The sequence below is a fragment of the Odontomachus brunneus genome, unplaced genomic scaffold (genome assembly GCF_010583005.1).
Source record: "Odontomachus brunneus isolate Ranch 3 - 2012 unplaced genomic scaffold, Obru_v1 Obru_scaffold_044, whole genome shotgun sequence".
Taxonomy (NCBI): Eukaryota; Metazoa; Arthropoda; class Insecta; order Hymenoptera; family Formicidae; genus Odontomachus; species Odontomachus brunneus.
Window position 1 is genome coordinate 879,694 of NW_022639494.1, and position 26,205 is coordinate 905,898.

Below are 26,205 nucleotides of genomic sequence, written 5' to 3' on the forward strand. Positions count from 1 at the left end.
GCACCCTCAGAACATTCTCTGAAGATTTTGTGCTGTCTGGGTTATGGACTTCTTCGAAATTAATTCTGATCAAAATAATTCCGTTTTCCCTAGAAAAGACAATAGAAATCTAGGAAATAACTGAATGTTTCCGATCGGAATTGATTCCGAAAAAGCCCATAATAGGTACCTTAGCCGCTAAAATCAAATAGGTGGCCGCTCTCAGGCTTCTCTCTGGATAAACTTTGAAGTAAATCATATTGCCCGATAGATGCTGCTGTAATTTGTTTCTAGGAATGTTTTTTCCTACTGTCGATCATTAAGTAACACCTAAAATATTTTTTTATTAATATTCTTGATATAATCAAGAGAAATTGCGTTATTTATTACTAAATCCCGTTTAAGGAATGTTAATATCTTTATTTCAAGAAACATTTTAAGAACAAGAAGTGGAATTTATATATACATTGCGATCTAAAGATGAGACATTTAAAATAACTAGATATATATTTTTTATAAAGTTGTAAATTTATAAAATATATAAAAAGTATAAAAATAAAATTCAATATTACTTTTATAGTAGTGATAAATTTGTTAAACATTTTTTAAAATTTGCTTAGTTTAATAAAAAATATTTAACAATACTGATGACAGATTAATTACATCGACTGTTATTTTGTCACTCTAATATTATTAGGATCTATGTACATATGTTCTACTCGTCGAACATAATAATATTAGGTACACGTATACAATATAAACTTGCATTATATCGCAGTATAAGTTTGTCAAAAATATATCTAAGAGTATAATATAGCTACTCAACTTCTATCTACAATAAATACAAGTATATCGCTTATAAGTAGCACTTACTCAGCCTTAGAGTTTTCCGTTTAAAGTTTCGAAATGCGGTATACATTATGTAATTCTCTCGGAAGTATAAAAAACAATTCAAACTGTACACAGCCTTAAACACTCGCGAGCATTACACTATGAAGTTTATGACAGCGCGACAGCTCTAAAGCACTTTCGTTAAGAAAATATTCACAGCGGCTCCTTGCAAGGCAGTGCTGGTGTATTAACTTTGAAACGCTTTATATAATCCGAATTGCTTGAATTTGAACATATTTTGTATTGCATATTTTCGAAAATTATTGAAACGTAGGTCCACGTCGAAGTTGCATATAGGTCATTTGGAGTTTGCTTTGGTATTAAGTCTTGAAATAAAGTCTGTCGCCTGATTGTCTCCTTTACGATGCTCTAATGCGTGAATTACGTCTGTACCTTGAACAAGAATTTATATATATATATACGTATTTAATAGAAAATTAGTATGGAATTAATACATAACAAATGCAAACAACATTCGTCAAACCTGTTACCTCAAGTTGAACAAATCGAGTGTAGCTTCATTACCGTTATCAAAATTAAAAATAATTTAATCATTATAAACTATAAACTGATGTTGTTCTAGAAATACAATTAAATAAAAGCTTATTAATTATTTAGCATAATTATACTATACATACTCTTTTTGGTTGGACGGGAAAGTTTTAAGTGAACTTGTTCTAAGCTTTCAAAGCCATTTTCTGGTTCAGTATCAGGAATCTCACTAAATGATAGGAAAGCTTCAGCCATGAATCTCGCTCGAAGGAAATCCTTGTCCTTGACTTCAAACGACACTATAGCGTCCTCTATTGCTCTTTGTTCCGGAGTGAGAGGACTGGAAACGTCAAAATTCTTATAAATATTTGATACTCCACATTTCATTTTTACTATTTATATAAAGTAATTTAACAATAACAATGATCAAATTGTTACTAACATGTTGAATGTTTGATCAAAAAGAGGGAATAGCGTTTCTTTCTGCACGTGCGTCTTCGGCAGCTTGATTTCGGTGAATTTTTCTTCAGGCAGTAGCCTGATCTTTACGTAGGAATCGCATTTGCCTGAAAAACAAACATAGTAAAACTATATCTTATATAACGCGTTCTGGTATGCGGAGAAACCCAGTGTGAGACTATTCATGCACGGTGAAGGTGATTATCACTGACGGCGCAATCTATTCTTATCGATGAGATACTTTAAAGGAAACTTTAGTTTAATCACACGGCGCCAGTCTCTTTCGACTATTCGCGACGTGTAAAATTCACTCGCTAATAACTTTAGAGAACCTCATAAATAAGATTATAAACTAATCGACGTAAACAATACTCAGTGCCAATATTCCATTCTTTAGAAGACCAGGAAGACCATTACATTCTCTAAGAACTATTTTGCTACTTGTACGAAATTGTCAATGCAAATTCGTGTCATGCATCTTCAAAATGCTGTTTCCGCGAGGGCAGGCAATTTGATAGAGAATCGTATAATAATGATGAGGAAGGACTTTACATTTGCTCTTACATACTTGTCTTCCCTTCTTTCAATCTTTGTTTAGATTTTGAGTGCAGTTTACGCTCGAGAGTAGACAGCTTGCCTATAAAATTGCCTACAAAATCGAGAAAAAAAATATCATTCCTCCTTTTTGATTCCGCGATCATTTACACCAACGATAACCGAATATATCGAGGTCCCTAAAATTTTAATTTATTCTCGTTAGCAAAAGAGAAACCCATAGATTTACTCCAGCGAATTGGCTATCACATTCAGCTTGCAAACTGCGAGTTTACTTAAGATTATTTAACTCCCGTTTGTATATCATCGGATATTCTATTTATTATTCATTTTCTCTTCGTAACTACAAAAGTAAGTTTGTGTTTAACCGAAACAATTCTGGCTCTTTGTTTGAAATAACGTAGTTTTTGCAAATGCTAGTTTTGTACTGTCGCATAGGTGTACATTTCTTTGTAGAAATGTGTTATCCCGCTTACCATTATTATCTGTACAGCGGAGATTCCTGGCATTCAGAACTTGTATGTTCAAAGAATTATCGATGAAATAAGCCTTGATGGTGATGAGACCGTACACAGGTTCCTCTATTTCGTTCTGCTCCTCGATACGCTCTTGATGATAACGATGTATAAGTTCGGCGGTTTCAAGACCGTGCAATTTTAAGAGATTTTCAATTTTTTCCAAAACTTGGACGTTCACGGTCTCATCGGCACCGAAGTTGAAGAATCGTATGAGTGTATGAAGGGTGCGATGTAAATTGGAATAAAATGCTGGCGGTCGTCGTTTCTGTTATAAAAAAAATTATTTTATTAGAAAACTGAAGCTCTTTACGGGAAAGGGAAAATGCGCTCGTATTTCCCGTGAATACCTCTAAATTATTATTGACTAGCTCATACAGCGTCTGCGACATGATTTCCCAAATCACCAGGAGAACTCTATTAAAGTTATCCTCGTTGAGATTATCATGCAAAGTGGTTAGATTGCTGTCTAAATACTGCAGCAGACGATCCATCGCGTTGCTGGTTGTATCGATTAATTCGGCGCCCTCCATGAGATATCTGGAAGCGCAAGTTAATTTCTCAGTAGTTCAAGATATCATTAAGTAAAAGATAATGATTTGTGTTCATTATTAATTAACAAAAATTATCATTTTATTAAAAACCACAAATTTTGCTTCGTGTTCTGTTTACCTGCTCATCGCTGGGGCCATTTTATTAGCTACGACTTCCAACAACTCTATGATCTTATTCCTCACAGTATCAGCAGCATTGTCAATGATAAGCTGAAGAGTCTGCCGACAACGATCGGCCTCATTTTGTGTCCTAATTTCTCCTAGAGCTTTTACAATATTTTGCAGTCCTAGATCGTTGGCCAACGGTGCGATTGACGTTCTGATATAATCGATGTTATTAATGGCGAAGCACCAAGCTGTCGATATCGTAAACTTCTTCTCGTAAACGCTACTTTGCGAGAGTTGTTCTAATTCCGTTGTTATTTCCGCCTTATTCGCCATCTTGTCGGCGTATGCGATGGAACATTTACAAATGTCCTGCAGAGCAGATTTATTTAATTATAAATTACTTAAAAAACAGGTTGTAGTCTTATCGAGATAATGTTATGAAAAAATTCGTGAACTCACGTCAATGATTTTTGCTATGAACGTATACGATCCTTCAATATCGGGCCAAGCTAGCTGAGTCCAAAATACTTTGATCTGATAGAAGATAGTTAACGTATCTACAGCACTCGAGCTATATTGCACGCTATTGTCAACCGCTTGCAAAGTATCAAATTCGACGGCTCTGTCGATACGTTTGAGCGCTTTGTATACTGCAATGTCCAACCAATGTCCAACACTGCCTCGGAACCAATCATAGTAACTTTGTATTTTCATGTCCTGTAGCTGCCCTTCAGCGCAAAGTACTTGACCGAGTCTATAAATAAAATATTTATCGTTAGGCAATCGAGTCGCTTTCAAAGATATTTTGACTTTACGGGATTGTAATTTACATTGCATATCTTTGAAGTGTAAGATAAAGCTCGAACAATGTTGTGCCCAAGCTTAACTCCGCATCAGCAGTACTGTCAATTTCGATTCGCTTCAATCTAGCGCACACATCTTCTATGACGATCATGCACATATCGCTGATTCTTTTCTCATATGCAATGTACAGCAATCTTGCGTACGGAATATTGACTTTCCTAATATAATAATAGTATAATTTAACATGTTTCATTAAATATATGTGTAACTATCTTCGATGTGTCTTTTTCAAGGTAGATCAACTCACTTTATAAATAGCTTGTCATAATTATCAATGGCCTTTTGTAAATCTGCTCTAACTAGTTGAATCACTTTATTATGATATCTAAGCGCGTCCTCGTCCGATTCAGTTTCAGGTGAATTATTGTTTAGTATATGCTCGAACCTTCAACAGATCAAAACGGACATGTCAAGGTTACTGAAGAAATTAAGGTCTATTAAATTTATGAGTTTCCCTTTGCCTACCATTCGGCGCAGCCTTGTGTAACCGTGTATTCTAGACTTTGAAGTACGTCTATCTTGGAACCATCAGGTTCCGGAAACCAAGAGTACATCTTGGCCGGAAAGAGGTCAGTGTCCTCGGGAACTTTTAGAGAAGATATAGATGATATTATCCTAAGATATTCAATAGAGAATGAAGCATTAATACCAATTATAAATTTGGTACTGTTAATCAATATAAGTATCAGTTATGAATTATCAATTATGATACTATACGGTTCTTTAAAATGGCAATAGCGTGGAAAATTACCCTAAAATAGCGGATAACTGCATTATAGCGTTCCTGTCCCCCAGGATCAGTCTTCGAATTTTTCGTACACTATTTAAGCATGAATACAGAACTTTTTTGGTGGCATCCCAGAAGAGTCTGATTTCGTCAGCGGAGAACAGTCCGCTGTCCATCGGCCTGAGCAAGTCGACCGCGATTTTATTAAAAACCGTGAAACTCAGCGGATGCTCCTGGTGAATTCTAGCATATTCGACCCACTGCGCCAGAGCGAGATTTCTGGCTAGTAAGCCGCGTTGTGCGCTGTGTTGAAGAATGAGAGCTTCGGCTGGTCCCGACCAACGGCCAGACCAACAGTACTTCTCGATCTTTTCCGTTTCAATTTCGTGAAGTAACAACACTCTCAGCAAGTGTCGATGTTCTTGTGCAGCCACTTGCGCGTTATGTTCCGCACTGAAGGCTAATCGAAGCTTTACGACGCCTCGGCGTTTGGTTTTGTTCTTCTTCTCGAGAGCGTACCAACTAGTATGCCCTGTCGTTGGTATATCCTGCAAATAAATAATTAGTAGAAATATATTTTATGAGTCGCAAACATATTGGAAACATTTCTAAATTAAAAATTACAATCAATATTTTACCTTTAACGGTATCTTACATTGGCCAATGAATTCATTGTCATGACTACCAGTTGTAGCTGTCACTGCAATTTCCTTGGCTAATTTGAACAAGCCACGAACACCCTTTACATCCTTAACTTTACTCATTTTTTCGGGAACAGTTTCAGCTGCGTCAAAATCCCTAAAATACGTCATGTGTGTTACGGTACAGTTCCTAAATCATATTATATATACTATAAGTCAAGTGTCTCTTACCATACTTCGAGGCACAAAACGTCGTTTTCAGGATCTTCCAATGGCCTAAATGATAAATAATAATGAAAATTATAAATAATTATTAATTATATGCATAAATAAAATCGTAAAGTAGCTCTTTTGACAAATTTTAGGACTGTTGCGAAATTCGAAGCGAATTTAATGCCACATATTAAAATTATAGTAGATCTTAGCTCTTTCACACATAAAAAAGAAGTGATAGTCTCACTTACAATTCGAAGTGCTCTTCCCAGATTGGACTGAGAGTGCACGTTTTTACTGCGGTGTTGTACCTTCTAGTTGGCGCCGATTCGAGATAAAGAGCACAGAAGGGATCGCTTTTACCATTAGAATCTTTGGAGACTAGTTCTTTGGCTTCGATCACTTCAACGTTGAGGTGCAATTCGGGTGGCTAAATGTGAATAACAAATTGTTTAGATGTGTACGACAAAATTATGTCAGCTAACGTCGAAATTATTATAGAGTTGGTCACCTCGAGATTTTGCGTTTCCTCCAATATTCTCTCGTGTGTTTCGTTGTCGACTTTGAAAGCACTTTGTAAATGATTCAGAAGAGTTTCCTGACTACACTCATTGGTCACATCGAAGCCAATTTGGTGTTGGGCCATACGCACTAGCGCGGTATAAAGTTCCTCTATCTATAAATAGAATATCAAGTGTGATATTAATTGCGAAGTAATTGCACAAGTACGTACACAATATTATGATAAATTTTATCAATTGATAGTTAATATTAACTTATTAATATTTTACGTATGTCGGTTTGTTGTGTCTACGATAATGCTTTTAATGGCATTTTTGCCAATTAATTGCATGACAATACAATTTGTCGATAATATAAGACAATACTGTTGTTTTTAAAACTCTGTTGAGAACGTTGAGTCAGCGTACAAAGTCTTCAATCAAAATATTCAAGTGTCCTAATATGCAAATAAGATATGTCTCCACTTATATATCTTAACTACGGGAATTAAAAGAACAAAGAAATCAATAAACTAAACAAGTAAACTTAAAAAGTAAAAAGTGCTAACAGGCTAAACTAAATAAGAAAGAAAATAAACATTAAAATCCATAACTGACTAACCATACTTTCCGTAGAAATGGCATTCATCAACTGTATTATGGGGGAACTGTTTATAAACTATTTTATATATTTTCTATGTATTTTATTAATCGCTCGCGTAATCGTGAACATTTGAGATAATCGCCAGCTGAACTCACCGTCATGGCTTGAAGGAGTGCAATATTCCTACGTTCAATTTCGGCTTTCGGAATTCCGCAAAACGTATTCCTCATTCGATTGAGGGTGGCCGCCCCTACGGGCGAATTTGTGCTCACCATGTTTAGTCTCATACAGTTCCTATATACAGTCTCATTCACTCCCAAACTCGAGCGATGCTCACGAATGTCACGCCAGATCGTCACGCAATTACGCCGCGCATATTTTGAAGTTTCCAGTTTTTCTACAGTTTTCTCGCGATGCGCGCTATTTACGTTTGACACAGTTTTCATCACATATCACAATTAAACCGAATGGAATTGTTTTCCGCGTCACTCTGACACTTTACTCAAGTGATTCGCCACAAGTCTCAGCAACGATAACGGACAATAGATCTAGGGAAAAGGAATCTAGAGCAGTACGACAATGACCTGCGAAGGCGTAATACAGAAGATCGTGTTGTTAACAACGAACAATGACGTTCACGCACCAACAGTCCGGGTCTTAAGCACACGTCGAACTTGTTCGCACTGCTACATTCGCGTGAGGACAAAGAATTGCGCGGATGACTTCGACGGATTACTCCCGATGGACAGCAGTTGAGATTACTGCTTTTGCAGGAGATTATTTTTTCCGAACGCGTTTTACATCCAGTGATGACACCAACGACAAAAACAGAGAAAGAGAGATCGTCGTGCACGCGATCGACGAATTTTATCACTGCATTAAACGAACTTTGTCGATCAACGATGAACTCCTACAATGGCCACGACCTTTCTTATCGACGACGCGTCGACTCGTCGCATATTCGATAGCGCGTATGCATAATCGACAGCCGCTGTCGATCGTATCACGCATAAATCGTAACACTGTGAAATTATCTGCTATCAACGATTATGACATAAGCGTGCACTATTATACTAACTGACCAGAAATAACCGGAATAAGATTATGGTCATTGGTAAAGTTCTTGTTGTAATTATAATCAATATGTGATTTTGCTTTTACATAATTTATGCAAAAACATAAAAAAACTTCTTTCTTGGGATAATTATTAAATGTGTACAAATGATTAAAAATTGATTAGTGACTTACTACTTATGTATTTTGTTGAAATGAGTAACGTGATATTTTTTTTTTTACATTTTGCATATTCCGTCAGTTACAAGGACTTTTTTAATTTCTAGTAAAGGTTACAAAGTCAATGTTTGTGCATATGATAAGATCAGAATTAGGACATAACCTTCGGTATCAATGTCCGCTGGCAAACAGAGTTGGCAAGTGCAATTGACTCTGACAGTGATATTCGGTTTGTATCACATTCCACAGTTTGAGATAATACTGTTGAAGCGTCGTTTTCCTTCAAGCGAACAAAACACACCAAAATTACGAAATGTTTAACATGTATTAACGCATACAAAAAAATACATACTGTATTCAAGTAAATGTTATTTGTTTCAAATATTTTATAAGTTTATACATCCGCAAATCTCATATCATAGGTTTATCATTAAGTTTACTCAAAATATTTTCTATATCCTAGTCAATTTAACATCTCAATCGAAAATATTAAATAAAAACAAAAATTCGGTTTGTTTACTGAATGTGAATTCAGTGTTTACATAAAATTGAACCAACTTTTTTTTGATAAAAAATTTAATCGTATTCTTGTAAAGAGAGCAGATTCTTCTTCTAAACACATAATAACAAGTTTTTTTTAAGATTTGTGATTAGTATATTTTAAGATATATATTATATCATCAAGAGAATATTCTTTGCTGAAGATAATCATTACTTCAAAAAAAGGAAAGTGAGCAATAGCGTTTCTTAACAATAGTATATTATTTTATTGTGTTATTCTATTGTGTTATTTTTTGTATGTTCAACTATTCTTGTGTGCTCAACTATTTTTTTGTGTAACTCAACTATTTTCTATTACATCACGAGTCTGTTTTTGCGGTAGTATTTTTCTTTTTGTATGTAACGAAATGCGTATTATGAGACTTTGGCGTATCATAATTAATTGTTTGAAAAAGCGTAGAAACCAGCGGCGAATCTGGACAGAACAGAACTGTGTTATATCCCGTTTAGAGTGACCCATGAGACAAGTGCAACCACAATGCGTTCATACGTTCGTACAATTGCGTCCAATGAAAGTTGATATACCGGCAATTAGCTCATTGGCCACCAAGGCGCATCGAGACACCCGTTGTATGATAAACGGGATGTGTGAATACATGAACACGTTTTTGTCCTTCGTATCCAGTCTTGGACTAATTTTCATTGAATTATGCAATTTCAAGCTGGTCCAACATTCTACGCCTACTCTAATACCGATTCTATTTTTCGACGAGGATGAGTCCGTTTAAGAAATATGCCGTTTATTTGGTGTTTAGCACGACGTCATAACGATTATCTCTTCTTGTCGTATCAATATAGCTATATGATTTATGGCTTGTCATGATTTATAAAGTCCTCACAGATGTACAGATGGACAGATGTGTTATAAAGAATACATCCGATTCATATCGGACGAGGAATTTAACACCTTCATTTAACACTTAATTACTCTGACAAAGGATTTAATAATCTTAATAATCCAAAAGTACTTCATGTAAAGAAGATACATGAGAGAATAGGTGTTTATATATACGTTATATAATAACGGGAGACAATGACATCTGTAAAATTACTGTCTGTAAGAAGATCAAGAACTCATATGAATATTAGACAACGTTAATAATTATTTCAATTGTATAGAGTAATCGATTACTACAAGCTGCAGCGGTCTTTAAATATAGTTTGGCTGCGGTCGTTGAAAGCGCGTGACATTACCATTCGTGACGATTCGATACGTTTTTAAACTAAGTCTCTGACAATTTGCCAGTTTTTCGAGAGGCTATTGGACGAAGCAGAAGAAAGTGACTTAACCCAGTTTTCCAACTAACAACTTATTTTTATGACTTAGCGGATATCGAAAATCGAACTGCATAATTCTCGACTGCGTCAGGTTGAGTGAATTCTAAGAAAATTGTGTCTACGTTATAAATATTATATATATACATATATTGAATATATACGAATTATGCGTTATTATTGTATCAGCATCACTTAATTCTTTCTTTTATTTTTCGCACAGAATATTTTATCTCAATTTTTGTCAAACATTTGCCTATTACAATTTAATTTTAATCATCCAGCTTGGTATACATTGATCAATAATGTTGATAAACTTCATATTCATTTTTATTTGTTAAATATTATTATAACGAAGAAACGCTAGAAATGTCGTCAATAGGATTGATTCAGTTACATTTGTAACCGCGCTAGCGATTCACATTCACAGGTGAATTCACATTCAGTGGTCACAGAATCACAACACATGACAGGTCAAACTCTATTTCACCAAACTATGTACACATTTCTAACTATGTACTCGGAACACACATTTCTTGCGTAACTCACCAAAGAGCTTCTCATATATTTCAACCGAAAATTTCAAACAAACCGATGAGGAAAGTTTGCCAATCAGCTGACGATTCGTTAAACGTATGTGGAGATACGTGAAGAAGTACAACGCGATTTATCGTCTCGGGGCCACCTGTCGCAGGTGCATTGCAAGAATATCCGACTGACAAATCAGTCGGTTGAGTAGCAATTAGCGATGAAACTAGAGAAAGTGATCAGGATAACTAGCGTAAGACGACAAGACAGGAGCTTGACGGAGGCGAGCACTACACTGCCAGGAATAGATGGGCCGACGGATCAGAGTCGTCGTAGATGACTCGTTCGTAGTAGTGTTACGTTGTACATTTGCTAACGCACGAACACGTGGATCTCATTTCAGATTGAGTTTAACTGCTCGATTGAGCGTAGAGTATAACACCCCGACGTACGGAGGGTGTATATGCGGGCGATAATTATACCGTATTGTCCACGTTTCAGATGGACAAACTATGATCGTACACGATACGTGAATCATACGCGACATAAAGAGGATTTCAAAGTGAAACCGTTTCATGAGTCGATTTCTTTTACAATCTATTTAATTGTTTTGTTTATGTTCTTTTAATAACACACGTTCATAAATTTCATGATTTTTTATCTCTCTTGATTGTATTAAAATATTTTATTGCAACGACGTGAAATGTGTAGCGCGGATGTTTTAATGCGACGACGATCGTTTTGAATCAAAGTTCAGCTTTAAACTTCTCGAATGAACGACTGATTCTTGAATTAATATAAATTTATTGGGACACTTTATCGGGCATGAGATTATACGAGAAATAAATTATGGGAACTAATGAAGGAATATATTGATTGTGGTAATGAGTTTTTCGCAATTAAATTGTTTACGAGAGGTCGTAGATTGCAAATAAGAAAATACTCTACAATACTTTCGTGCAAGTTGGATATAACCATATGTGCTCAATCAATATGCAGGTTCAAGATAGGATATTGTGCGAGTTGACGTGCCAGCAAAACGCTTAATTAATCTCAAACTTACGCATTTTTCTTCGCTTTTAGAAAAAAGTGGTTCGTCAAATTTCAACCGCATTATCTCATATTGAAAGGAACAAACTCAACGATAAAATTAAAATCGTCGAAGGGAAACATGGCAGTGTTACGAGAGGCAACGCAGGGGAACGTCTAACTTCGACTACCCTTCGCATCGGCCTGAGACCTTTAGAAAAATCAATATCACTACCGTTACCATCACGTGGCAGGACATGCGGCAATATATAGAAAATACGGAGTTTCCCGGCGAGCAGGAGCATGAATTATAAATATCAATCGTAACAGCAAGGATTATTATTATGCTGCAAGGCTTCCGAGAAATAAATTTTACAAGAATCGCGTATGGCTGGTTTACTAAAACAATTATTTGATCCATATTTATAACTTTGATAAAAAGAAACGATCATTATCTTTTAGACTTAATAATTCAAATATCAAGTTCTGATTTCTGATTTCTGTTTGTACATCACTATTTTTAACAGTGAATTTTTTTGTTAGTTAATAACAAATAATTTTTAACACATCCTTCCAGTCGTTTATATGTCTTAAATACAGATTGCGAACGTGTCGGTGAAATAAATTTCTTCTTTCGCTTTAAGCGAAATAATTTCGCTTTAAGAGGGTTAATTCAATTATCAGCCGAAGGCAGTCTCCCATGTCGGCGAATCTGTTTCGAATTATGTGCGGTGTAAGTGAAACGCGTTATTTAAGGTTCTTCCGAATTGTACATGGTTCTATTTCGATCTTGAACAGACCACCCCTTATCTATTGACGTAGACGATGCGGTATGAAACTACTCGAAGTATTTTCAGGCAACACTCTATGTGCTGTTAACGTGTGAGAATTCATTCTCTCATCGGAAGTGGTCGTTAATATGTTGAACTGTGCGATGAAACGAACTATTTCGAATTAAAACCTCAACAAGAAACAAGATAATATTGTTTCTAAGAAAAAGAGATTTCCTATTTTTCCAATTACAAAACTGGTTATATATTAGAGATATCGCATTAGAATAATAATGATTTAAAATGATGACAATGTAAAAATTCAGCCACTCACGTTTAATCCCATCGACTCGGCTACGAAATTTCGGGCATGCTCATTTTCGTCTCTATCGCTGTCGGTTTCTAGCAAGGCCTCGGTCGGCTCGTCAATGCTGCCTTCTTCACTCAAAGTGTCCTCCTCTTCTTGCGTTTCATCCCTCTTTTTAGGGAGCGGACCCTCCGCCTGTTCTTGTGCGCGAACTCTTTCTGCGAGTAGAGTGCCAAGATTTTCGAAGAAGCCTCCATCTGATTCTTGTATCCTAAGAGCACATGTTATTTTAGATTAATAACGGATTTAATAACGTTTTTTTTTAACATCTCTACTATAAAATTATACATGTCAGGTGAATATTAAAAAAAAATTTCTTTCATATTAAAATATATCGAAGTGTAAGATATCCGTGTATTAAAAATAATCAGATACGCTTAAAAGACGCATACAAAAATAAGTACATTATTATATGTGCTTAAAACTAAATATTTATTCAGCGCATTAACAAAATATTTAGGCGGTGTCCTACATATTATAGTGCGCAAATTAATTAAGGTTTAAAAGTATATAAAGCATCACGTAGTGCCCAATACCTCTACGCCGGTGTAATATTACATTCACTACGAAGCTCGTACCAAATAAACAACATATACGCATACACATACATACATATTCATGAAACATGTTGTTTCACCTTTTATTAATGAAATTGAATGCAGCAAATTTCCAATAGACTCTCGCGACAGTCAGTTCTCTCGTTTCAGGCTTTTGTGACATTCGTACAGCGGCGATTGCATAGTAAGGATGCTTCTCGTCCAATTTTTCAAAGTGCGCCATTGTTTTAGTCCTTCATCAAAACACAAGACGTCTTCGAATAAAAATTCACACAAGAGGAACCACACTTCGTAGTCGAGCGAGAAATATTCTCGTCGCTTACTGCTACTCTCGACTTTTATTTTTAACCACCACTTGAGCTTTAACCCTTGCAATTCCAGTTTGGAGGACAATGTAATTTTAGACCCGTCATTTCAAAAATTCACTTTAAGTATATTAAAAAATTAAGTAAAGAGGAAAAAATTAAGATAATACGAAAAAGTGCTGTTTGAAATGCTGTTAAACGTGGTAATATGACGAAAATTGTTCTTCGTATAGACGTTCGCACTGTTCAACTGCACTTTGATAATAAACCTCTGTTGCAAAACACAGCAGCTCTTCTGATAGAGATACAATACGACGCACAATGTTATCAGCAAGTATCACTCCGAATGCAATTCTTCACATAATTTGACGTTTGAGAATCAGTTTGAATGATTGTAGTTTGCTAACTACTTATCGTATAGGCTCACGTACATTTCTTTAGGCTGAACTGTTTCTTCGAGATCACCAAGTCACTTTTTCAATAAGCTATCTATCGTCTCGTTTTGCCGGCTTTAGGCACACTGATTGTCTCGGTTTTAGAGTGCAGTCATATAAACCGGAACTTAATTGCTTTCCTGTTACGTGGACGGAATCCCACATACGCATTGAGTTGCCTGAGATTCCCACGATCGCAAGATATACGATCATGCGGCCTACATATTCCGTGAAATTAAATTGACTCGTATCAAGAGCTACGTGATGGCTCTCCGTGCCGGTGAGATGTGAACAGGCCAGTCTCTGTCTCCCCGCAAACTGGATAAGGACTTGACTAAGAAACAGGTAGTAGACTACCAGGTAGGAGGTACCAGGACGTATTCGCGGTCCGTTACAGCAATAATTTGCATAGGCGTAAGTGGAATTTTTTATTGACCTATGACAAGCATTTTGCCCAAATCTGACTTTGTAAAACTCTAATTTGCTTTACCTCATTAAATTATACCAACAATATGATATATAAGAAAACATAATATAGTTAGTTGAATTTAAAGAGAAATTATTTTTAGATAAATTAAAAAATTTACACTTTAGTTTTTCATTTCATTACTGCAATGAATCGAGGATTTACGTATACGTACAATTTGGCCAATTGTAAATAATTGATTCAGGAGAAACTTAAATTGATAGTCAGATAAGATAGATAGAATTTTAACGATTCTATAATTATAGTAACTACGCAAAACTTCAAAGAGATGTTGGATTGTTGGATAATAGGATCTTTTTTATTTACTTAAACTTCCAGTCTTCAAAGTTTGTTTTTAAAAAAATGTTATATTACAACATTTTTCGTTTTATTAAGAATAATTTATAGATATATTATTGCGACATCTGTAATGGTAAGGAAATTACCAGTGATATCAGATAAGCAATTGAATTTATTACGGTTGAGAGATAAGCATGAATTAATTTATTATGTGTATTAAAGCACGATGAATAAGCTCGAGGTGTAAGACTGTGTTTCTCTGTTTGCTGATCGCACGATCATTTGAACGTATATTTCAAGAGACAACTTACATATTTGCATTAAAGCAACAAGAAAATTTTTTGCTGACTCATGCTGATTTCAGTTACTCATCACGATCAATAATAGTTTTGATCAAATGTATTTTTTTTTTATTTAAAGAGAAGGAATGGAGTGAAAAACGAATAATTAAATCTTCAATTAATAACTGCAGTAATTAAATAATTTATTGTTAAGTAAATTATTGTAATTTATTAATCGAACTTAGATTTAAATTTTCGAGTTTGTAAGAAGTTCGCGAGAAATAAGACTGGAAACGCTCTCGAATTACGGAAGCAAAAGGACAGAGAAGGTATGTTGGCTGACTTGCGTCACTAACGCGTTGCTTTTTTTCTAGACGATGCCACTGAGTTTTTCCGAGCCTCTTTTATTCTTGACTCAAGAGCGAAGTGATTCATGGTATCGCATGCCAGTCGAGCACTCTGCAGTCGATAGTCGTTCGAAAAATGTAAGCTTATTCAATCTTGTTTTACTCTTTTTCGCCGTCTACTTTTAACTCCTTACGGTACGCCTATCTGTATGGCTTGGCTGAATCGTCACAGCCCGATTTTTTGCACAATCTATAATATAATGTGGAGCTGGAGTGTTGTTTTGTAAATAATAAGCACAAGGTCTACTGTGATGTAAGTCCTTCAATAGGATGGATGGTTTCAAAACAATGTTACCAGCCTAGAGCGTTCATACTTTCAATTTTAAATTTATTAGAGCGATATATCATGTACGATGCGTTCCAAATATTGCTTTATTAATAGACAATAATAATGGGTTAAATTTAATGAATTTTTAAAAATATCTTTAATATTTCGCGCGAGTAAACAAAGTCGAAAATGAAGTTAAAATTTACGCTTATTCCAATAGGCGTTAATCATTCGTAACAACGCGAAATTACGTAATCTGCTATTAAAGCGTACAAAATATCTTTACTTGAAAGGAATTTTTAGTGCTTCGGCTTTGCAAGTACAGCATGTCAATCAATTCCCTAAATATTGACGACTGTTCGATAAATGTACACGTATGCTTACACGACACTTGTGACTTCGGAGAACTTTGTTCTGACGATATCAAAGAGCTTTGACGTTGCGAAAACCCATGATTGTCTCGGGCCGTTCACCTAAAGTGATGATCTAAGGCGTCATTCCCTTCCTTCGTCCGTTACTTCGGTTTTATCCAATGAGGAAAACTTAGAGACCGGGGATTTTCTCGACTATTTCAATGTGATATACGCGGTATTTTTGCAACGATGTGCCGTTAAATTATAATTGCGGAAGATACAACAAAAATAGAAATAAACGCAAGGTAACTCTGATTAATAAGTGCCTTCTTCTTTTTTAAGTTATATAACTTATATCCTTTTCAGTTGCAATTTCCAGGCAAATCATATATTGCGACATAATTGAAATAAACAGTTTAAAGTGCGTGTTAATGACGTAATTACGTTAATACAGTGTATGCGTATTAATGACGTATTAATAACGTAATATTTACGTCAATACAGTACATCAGCTTGTATTTGACGTTTTGTCATGGGTGGACGGTTTCGTACGCTAACGATTGCAGCTAATTATCTCTTACAAAGACGTCGTGAGGTTCTTGTGAATCATATAGCATCGCGCCGACCTTGGGCACCAGATCTCAGTATATATATATATATATATATAGTATGTATACATATAGTTTTACATACGCATTATGTATACAGCTTGGACTTAGTCGCGACGTGTAGTCCCACCTCCGAACTGCATCACGTTGGTCTCGTTCTATTAATAGATCCTACATGAGCGCCCGGCTACGTAAACTTTAATGTTTTGCCAATTTGTTAAGAGCACGCACCTCACTTATCACGGGACGTTATGTTCGGTCGCGAAATTATTAATGTGCGTAGAGCTTAGCGTTACCGACTTCTTTAATGTTATGTCAAAAATATATATTTTTTTATCGTGTTGTATGTGTATGTGAGCTCATCTTATTTTTTCTAGATATTATTATCAACGACGCGTTATTATTTTTTAATGTGTATATTTATATAATCAGTATATAGAAGTTTTTTTCTTTTCTTTTTTTTCACGGAGAGAATATTGTAGTAAAAATTATAATACAATTTTGATAGTTCGATGACTGATAGACTGATACTACTTACAGATAACTAACAAATATGTCGAAAAAAACAGAACCTCTCCAACAAATAAAGAATACGAGATTGTGAAATAAAGAATACAAAATTGTTAAATAACAATATTAATAATATGCTGTACAAAGAGAATATTGTATTATCGACATAATATTGTTACTATAGTTTAAAAATAAGCTGTACTAACAATTTTGTACTCACATTATTTACTTGTTTAAGAAGTTCCCTGTTTTTCTCGACATATTTGTTACTATGTTTAAGGCGTTTTAAAATTTTAACATATTTTAATCAAAAGTTGTAAAAATATGTATTCGGAATTAATTATTCTTATAAGTAAATATACTAATAAATAATTAACCGCAAACATTTTACAATATTTTTTGTCAAATTATAAAAAATGAAATGACCAAAAAACAATGTTACGAAATAAGATTTTGACATTTCTTTACCTTATTTCGTGTTCTGACTTTTCCGACTGTTCCTTCTCTTTCGCTTGCTTCTCTTCTACAATTTTGTGATAAAAGTTTTTCCACATAGTTTCTTCATCCATCTTTGCACTTCGATCTCACCGGTAATGAATCAGAAGACACTTGAGCGATATTCTATAGGACGCGTACCGTTATCCTAGGCACGTGACTATTTGATAGTTAACGGTGTGACACTTGCAGAGAATTGCATACGTATATCAATCGCGCACTCGGAGAAATATTCTTCGCATGTTACTAAGCTGACGTGTAGAAGGAATTTATATGTGTTTCGCAACGAAATAATGCCGGCTGGAGCTAAGATCGGTGTAGGTGCGACTAGTAAGCGTTCCACTTACTCGTGAATGGAGGATTGGAACAAGTACTTTTTGACCTCCCGGTAGATGGCACCTAACATCAGGCCGTAGGAAGCCTTCTCTTAGAGATTCTCTTTACCCATTGAACATATCTTATCATATATAAGTTCAGTACATTTAAATAATATTAATATTATAATTTTATTTTTTATCTTTGGACATGTTTAATTTTTTGAAAAATATAATAATGTTCACTAAAATTAGCAATACTGTATAGAAAATTAATTTTTTGGCGCAAATAAATTTAAAATAATCATTTAACACAAGATATAAATTTTTTTATTAACGCTGAATTTTTATTTTCTAATTAGATTGGTTCTATACTTCATTTCTGTATGTATTTAAAAAATTGTAAAGAATAAAAAAATTAATTACGGTTAACGTTATGAATTTATATGTTAACGCACAAAAGAGATACTTAGTTTATTTAATTCGTGGTTTATATCTCTCATAGTTGGTCATGTCAGATAATTAAATATGAACATCCGCGTATCTCACGTAATGTATGGGTGACTCAACATTTGCGAATTTCATTATGTCATTTCGATGATATCATCTGTTATACATATGATCATTTTGCTAGCCATACGTGAAATCGAATCAAATTTGATTGCAAACATTTCAATTTGACTATTTCTTGAAATATAAATCAAATAACATTTATATGACAGATATTCTTCTTTCGTGAGAATTACTACTGATAAAATGACACTGACACAATGGTATATTCGATGCAACTAGCACATATTATAGAAAATGTGACGATTTTAAAGGTTATCTATAATATCACTCTCATTATAACAGAAGAAAACACATTGACAGTCGATATGAATTTCAATCCTACTTAGATATTAAGCCAGATTTTATCATAGACACTACAATAATAACAACAACAACAACAATACAGCAACACTCTATTGCTAATTTTAGACCAGTACCTGGGTGGAATTGATTCCTGGCAAGCTGCTGTCGAGACTGGCGTTGCGATCGTTGCATTGCTCGAACGCAGGCGCCGTGTCGATAGTCGTTCTGCTCGATAATACACATATATTACTCTGAATGCATTCCAACATCGCAAAACGTAATAACATTCTTGTCACAACATAAAAATGTTACTTAGTTCTCTATTGTCTCTGCATCGAGATATTCTCTTTTTCCGAAAATAATAAATAATAATTATTGCTTGATAATTTTCAACATAAATTTTACACTATCACTGTTGCTGTTATATTTACGAGGTATTATTAACGTCTACTTGTACATATGCATAAATTTTTCATCTTTTGCAATATATGTCGACGCATGGATTACAATGAGATAAGTTCAACTGATTTAAAAGAAGTATTTTGCCGCTATTTCGTATAAAATTCGCGACTTACGTCTGGAATCTGTATAACAGAGAACTGATTATATACAAAACGTAGTTAGCTCAACTTACAAGATGAGCTGCAAATTGATTATATTGTTTCTATGCTTTGGTAAGCGAAATACGAAATATGTATCACTTAACTCCACAACGATGATAATTAAGTTCATTATCTATTTAATTTTTTGTTTCTCTATTAATCTTCATCATAGAAGTGTTTGTGCTTTACGTGAAACCGGATCGCATTTATCAAAACGAAACTTTATTCCTACGAACATCTCGAAAAGATGAATCGGCTTTTGGGACTTTCGTCTTATTAAATCCAAAGCAAATTCAGCGAATGGAAGCAACGATAAAAGGTTTTCTGGCGAAATTAATTGGACCAGTCACGATAACGTTGAGATTGTCATCTCCCAATGGAGACAGTTTGCAAAAGACAATCAGTGAAATCTGCGAGACTATACGAGCGAAAATTATGGAGTTTGCGCGAGCCTGTGGACTAGTCGCATCGACTCGTCAGCGTGAGCAAATACCGTGGAACTCCACAATCTCGGAGGATTGGTTTACCGAGGGCCTGCTTCAAGGATCGCTCCTACTGTGTGATCTCGTCAAAGTAGGAGAGGAGATGTGGCTTATGATCAATCATTATTTTGACACAAATAACGCGACTTTACAGAAGAACAAAGTAAGTTAGCAAATATTGAATAATGGGACATTGCCTTTTCAAGACAGACATAAGCGATTCTTTCTTGTAATCTAATAAAATATTATACCTAATGAGGTTCATTTTAGGAATCATTATCACGTGAAGCCACAAGAAGCTTCAGGTTTCTAAGTACTATAAATGATGCATCTAGATTCAACGAAAAGTTTTTCAAATGTTTACTACCGATAACAAACGGGAAGCATTATCAGCGAGCATCATCTTTCGATTTTAATCGAGCTTTCGCGAATTTAGTGAAAGTTCCACCGGATAACGTAGCACAAACATTGAAAACTGGCTTAGATCGAGCTTTTGTTCGTTATGCGCCAAGTAATGAGACGTCTGGTAAACAGTTGCACGCGCTGCTTTGTCATTCACTAACCGAAGAAAGCAGTAATTACGACAAATGCGTCAAGGAATTGCGACGTGTCGAAGCTTGCATGTCATCAATCAGACGAGGCTCGAACAGAATAATGGTCAATCATACTCTTTCCATTAAACCATGGTTGACTGCTATCGAAGATCTAAGTAGCTGCAAGATTTATATCGATGCGGACCGCAGCGCGAACGTCCGCTGCAATTTCGGTCGAAGAGTGCCGCGAACGACGGTGCAGCGAGTGAAGTATATTTACGAGAACATTCTAGACCGCCGAATATCTCGACGGTCACCTCTTCATCATGCTGCGAACGAACTCGGAAATGTGCTCTCCAGGAGAAGATGGGGAAGACAATTAACGTACGATGTGTGCCAGTATTTTGAGATTTATCGAGAAGGCCGTAAAAGATTGAATAAAATTTCGAGGCAAGCTCTTAATAATAGCAAAGTAGTTATCAGGTAAGAATGATTCGCAGTGGTTTATACAAGAAGTGTAAGTATGATAATAGTTGACATGAATGAACTGAGCGAACACAATCCGAACGAGCTCAAGAGTTTAGCTCAATTAGTCTATCTGTATCAAGCGTTATATTACAGAAGCACATTTCTATATCTGCAATATAGCATACTATACATCATTTAGATAAAATATGACATATATCAAATAAATTACATAAACCTGATTGTTTAATTTCTTAATGTATTCGAAAAATTCGCTACTAATATTTTTTTTAGCTAGAAATTCTCTTTCTTAGGTTTGTAACTGATAAATTTACATATAGATACGTATTTGTACTTTCAGATACAAAAAGATACATCATTCACTGAATTTATATAAAATTGGAGTATTAAAGAAAACTATGCTCGCTATTGGCAACTTTCATCGTTCAGCTTTAGAAACACAAAGATTCATTATTCGCGGTATCGAAAATTCTTTCAAGGAGACATGGCAATATCACATTAAAATCTTAGAAAGCTTGTTTGAATATATGACTAAACTCATGGAATTATTTGGATACACAGAGTTAAATGACACGGACGTCGATATGTCAATTCCTACCAATGTTCCGCTAATTAACATGACAGATTCAGCCAGCAGAGAGACGAGTGACTATTCTCACGACAACAATAGAAAGATAATACATCTTGTAATACATCGTAAGAAATATTGTTAGTATTTGTCTTATTATTATTCTATATATATATATATATATATATATATATATATATATATACAACATTTTTTGCTATATCAATTATAAATTTCATAGCTTCGATTGTCTTAAACTTGTCGAAAGAATATGTTTTATATGCGTTTATACGTTAAAGTAGTTTTAAAAAATAATATTTTTTTTATCTTTAAGATAGAATTGCGACTTGAAGTTCACAGAAGTATTAATTAACAATTCGTACAATAAGAGTTATATTTCTAATTGTATTATTGCAGATATAAGAAAGGAAACCGATGATGCGTTCGAGAGATTAGTACAGGCAATGAATCACGTAAGCAGTGTGCGAAGCGGGAATAGTAAAAACACTTTAGCGTGTCTCGCGAATAATTTACTGTTGGTTACTATGTTCATGGAAACTGTTAGCTTTATCTCTACGTTGTTCTGTTTGCAAAAGCCTAAAAATGAATCCGAATTTGAAGAATCGAAGGAAGACTGGGTTTCAGCTGGACGTGATCGTAGATCAATATTTTTTACGGATTTTGCAGACATGAATGAGATTAAACAAGATTCTTCGATGATATTTGGAGTCCCCCAAAGAAAATATCATAAATATTTATAACAAAGAAAATATAAGTTCTACCGGAAACATGTCTATAGATATGGCGAAAAAAATTTATGATTTAGTAAACACTATCTCAAAAAACTTAAAAGATAATACATCTTGTAATACATCGTAAGAAATATTGTTAGTATTTGTAACAAGAAACTTTTACATAGTTTATATAATAGAAATGTATGTTATTAAAGTCGGAAAATTAATAAAGTAATTTCTATTAAAATAGAGATAAGACGTACACACACACACATATGTAAAGTTTCCATATATTATATGTGAAATATATATAAATCTTCTAATACTAAAAAAAGAGATTTTTTCTATGATGTTATCATAGTTTGTGTTTTTATTCCTACGGTTACTAATAAGTATTCAACTTGTCGTGACAAGAAATGATAAATTTCAAATTATCACTTCGCTTACGTCACTTACATAAATCACATTCAATCTAGACATCGTTTGAATGATAGCGTAACCAACGATAGTATCAGCATTTGTCTCGGTTAGATGTTCACGAAATATGACGTCTGACGTTTACAGTCAGCGCGAAATGGATTGTTGCACTTTACATATGTCCGCTCACATCGTATTGTGACACAGTCGGGAAAAATGCACGGAGCAGTTGTTATTCTCTATTTCCTTGGTATGAAGAACTATGCACGTTCTATATATTGTTGAAAAATAGAACAAATAAGTGCTACTTAATTTTTTTCGCTGCCAAGTTCTCTTATGTATCATTATCTCGCAATAACATCAAAATAATAAGTAAAAAATAGCTCTCTCATTATTACTGGTACAAATCTTAGCCAAGCATTATTTACCATTTACTCTGTACATTTCAGTCTTCCAGTCTGATAAAGTAGACGGAAATGCAACATACAATGTGCATCCGAAAATTATCGGTGGAGAATCAGTTGACATCGTACATCGACCTTTTATGGTTAATATCAAACTTTTATTACCTTTGCCAATCTAGACAATCTATTCATTTATATATTTTTTTAATGATGATATTTGCAGCTCTCTTTACGCAGTTCAAATGGGGCTTTGTGCGGTGCCAGTATATTATCGAAAAAATGGGCCATTACCGCCTTGCATTGCATGTAATTTTAACATTTTGACGTATTTTATTCATATCTTTAATCTTTAATAAATTCATATCTATAATATTATAATTATATATCACTCTACTTTAACGGACACCCTATATTGAGCAGTGTAAGATTGTTTTCTACAATGTTGACGCTTTGCATATTATTTTTGAAAAGTTCGTTGCGCTGGTTGAGGTATTATGTACGGGCTGGATCCAATAGATGGGACAGAGGCGGATCTGTGCACAGGGTCAGAAACATTTACGTGTACAACGACACATACGTCGGCTGGTATTCGCAAGTACCGCATCACGATATCGCACTTCTTGAAGTGAAACCACTATTTCGCTTCTCAAGAACCATTCGACCGATCCATCTACCAAGGTTAACCGACGAACTACCGCGTGAACTCTTCGTGTGTGGTTGGGGATGCACTAAAGTTGGAAGAGAGGTAAGTACGTTTAGAGCTGGTAGTATCCAAAAATGTTACGATACCTTTATTTACGTAACCCTTTCCTGTAACTTAATAGCCGGAAGCAAACAAAATTTATTCGACAGGTAGATATCTAAGAGAGAGAAGATATTTGCATGAGTATTTTTTATTATTCACGATATTATTATTTCTTAGATGTGTCACTTTGATTTTAGAATTATTGGGAGTGATATCGACCTATTATTGATAGTTAAAATATAAAGCATATGTCTTAATACATAAATTTATAGGAAAAAATAACCGAAACTCTCATGGGCGTTCACGTTAAGTACATCCCGTTTGAAACCTGCGTTAAAGCTAGTTTGGTGTACACAACGCTTGTCCGAAATGTTCATTTGTGCTATGGAACTGAAGGCAAGGATGCCTGTTACGGAGACTCTGGAGGAGCATTGGCCGATAAAAAAACAATTTACGGTATTGTGTCTTTTGGTCATTCTTGTGGAGAAGTACCTGGTGTGTATGCCAATGTATCACATTATTTAAAGTGGATCAAAGACGTCACGAAATTATAAATTTGCGATGCTTTCTTTCTTCTTGACTTCTATTATGGCTTTAATGACTCCTTTACGCTAATCAATGAAATCATTAATAATAGAAAAGGATTAAAAATGTATGTAATCGATACTTGTATATTTTAATTTCTAACAAAAATTCTCTCATAGTGGACAAATTTGCAATTATTAAGAACATATGTAATTTTTCTGTATGCGAAATAAATTGTAGTAATTCGTTGAAATGATCGAATAAAAGTTTACGTTATTTGCACTTGCGTTGTCGTAAAATTCAGAGTTAAACCCAAGAAGATTATTCGACACGTCGTGACAATGAAAGTACCGTTCACTTATACGGCAGGTTGAAAGTATTGTTTTCGAGAGAATAGACACAAAAGGCATATCGAATCACGGAGTCGTGAACCCTCCTGCGTTCAGGTCCGGTGCGTGCAGGAAATCCAACGTGTACGCAAGAGTGTCGCGCACACATGCACGCGGCGCACGTAGTTTTCGCTCATGCAGGGCCGAATAACAAGTATATACGACTGTTACTATAAAGTACATAACAAATATTTAGATTTACGTAGCAATTATCCTTTCTATAATATGCAGCATTACAGCTAAAAAAACATACAATGTAATTTTTTTTATTCTTTTATTGCCTGTCAAAACATGCGTTTTATAAGCTATAGTTTTAGGTACAGAAGTTTAGAAAGTATTTTAGGAATATTTGTTTCTAAACTACTTTCACGTTTGAAATTACTTAATGAAATCAATTTTTTTAAATTGTCGTTTACTGTTCCGTAATCTATGTTATCGATAAAAACTATTGTGTGAGACAAGTGAAAGCATCGCGTAAACACTACTTTTTGTTGTTTACTCGGCCCTGTACGAGCGCGGGCGTGTTGCTTTAAGCTACTATTTACTGGGATGACTCATCCACGCGTGTTTCCCTGCGTGAAGCGAGTTGCTGCCAGGTTTCGCTGATGCTTCTAAGGGTCTTTAAACTCCCCTGCCACGTGCAGTTCACCGAGTATCTTCGTAGGAGACCGTGAGAAATGCATTATCGCGATGAACATCCGTGACATTCGAATGTGGGCGAATAGATTATTTTTGTATATCAACATTGTGTTATCAATTTGATTCGTGATATATAACCGTGGTGATAAAATATAATAATGTGGTAAATCAATTTTTTTATAAATAGTAATATATCGCGCTAATTATTTAATAAAAGTAATTAACTATTAACATATAAATATTATATCGTAGAGGCGTATATTTTCATAAAGGATGATTGCATATGAAAATACTAAATATTTGCTGCACGTACCACATTATCTTACAATCGCAAAAGTGTTTTATGAGTAACAACGCGATATACGTTGAATTTTTAGCATAATGTGAATGACGTAATTTTGGTGTAATGCATGTGTATGTGTTATCTTTAATTAATGTTTCCTATTTACGATTTTGTGATTTTGTTATAAAATTATGTGGTGAACTGATATGGTTATCTTAATGTAACGTAAGTAATTTAACAAGTTTAGGAAACACTTTTAACCATTGTACACGCTTTATTGCTTAATATTTTTGTGTGACCAAATAATTGTTTTATTAATCGGTATATAAATTGATATGTATATATATATATATATATATATATATATATATATATATATA

At 34.6% G+C, this 26,205-nt stretch overlaps 3 protein-coding genes across 8 annotated transcripts in view; 1 reads left to right on the forward strand and 2 right to left on the reverse strand.

Moving 5' to 3' along the window:
• Positions 1–648: 648 nt before the first annotated feature.
• Positions 649–19,252, reverse strand: LOC116844636 (protein unc-13 homolog 4B). Of its 5 annotated transcripts, none has more exons than XM_032816452.1 (19): positions 19,153–19,252; positions 13,503–13,655; positions 12,833–13,076; positions 6,510–6,674; positions 6,250–6,428; positions 6,017–6,061; positions 5,783–5,942; positions 5,169–5,692; positions 4,883–5,032; positions 4,665–4,802; positions 4,384–4,575; positions 4,013–4,307; positions 3,564–3,922; positions 3,242–3,431; positions 2,853–3,159; positions 2,390–2,470; positions 1,805–1,928; positions 1,509–1,702; positions 649–1,263 (listed from the first exon to the last, which is right to left on the reverse strand). In XM_032816452.1, exons 2-19 carry the CDS (start codon positions 13,643–13,645, stop codon positions 1,169–1,171), a joined length of 3,585 nt encoding a protein of 1,194 aa, XP_032672343.1. In that variant the 5' UTR covers positions 13,646–13,655; positions 19,153–19,252; the 3' UTR covers positions 649–1,168. The 5 variants fall into 5 exon arrangements, with proteins under 5 accessions (XP_032672343.1, XP_032672339.1, XP_032672340.1 ...); XM_032816448.1 differs by lacking the exon at positions 19,153–19,252 and adding an exon at positions 17,823–18,288; XM_032816449.1 differs by lacking the exons at positions 13,503–13,655; positions 19,153–19,252 and adding an exon at positions 17,823–18,285.
• A 146-nt stretch (positions 19,253–19,398) lies between these two features.
• LOC116844637 lies at positions 19,399–24,729 on the forward strand. 2 transcript variants are annotated; one of them, XM_032816455.1, is made up of 5 exons: positions 19,399–19,692; positions 19,793–20,265; positions 20,373–21,118; positions 23,716–23,989; positions 24,262–24,729. In XM_032816455.1, exons 1-5 carry the CDS (start codon positions 19,656–19,658, stop codon positions 24,541–24,543), a joined length of 1,812 nt encoding a protein of 603 aa, XP_032672346.1. In that variant the 5' UTR covers positions 19,399–19,655; the 3' UTR covers positions 24,544–24,729. The 2 variants fall into 2 exon arrangements, with proteins under 2 accessions (XP_032672346.1, XP_032672345.1); XM_032816454.1 differs by lacking the exons at positions 23,716–23,989; positions 24,262–24,729 and adding exons at positions 21,462–21,829; positions 22,107–22,680 and having other exon boundaries at positions 19,401–19,692.
• The window catches only part of LOC116844638, a 4,156-nt gene continuing 1,908 nt past the window's right edge, over positions 23,958–26,205 (reverse strand). The window contains exon 2 of the mRNA XM_032816456.1: positions 23,958–24,060. Within this exon, the coding sequence (XP_032672347.1) occupies positions 24,036–24,060 (25 nt within the window). The 3' untranslated portion in view covers positions 23,958–24,035. The remainder of the gene's footprint in view (positions 24,061–26,205) is intronic.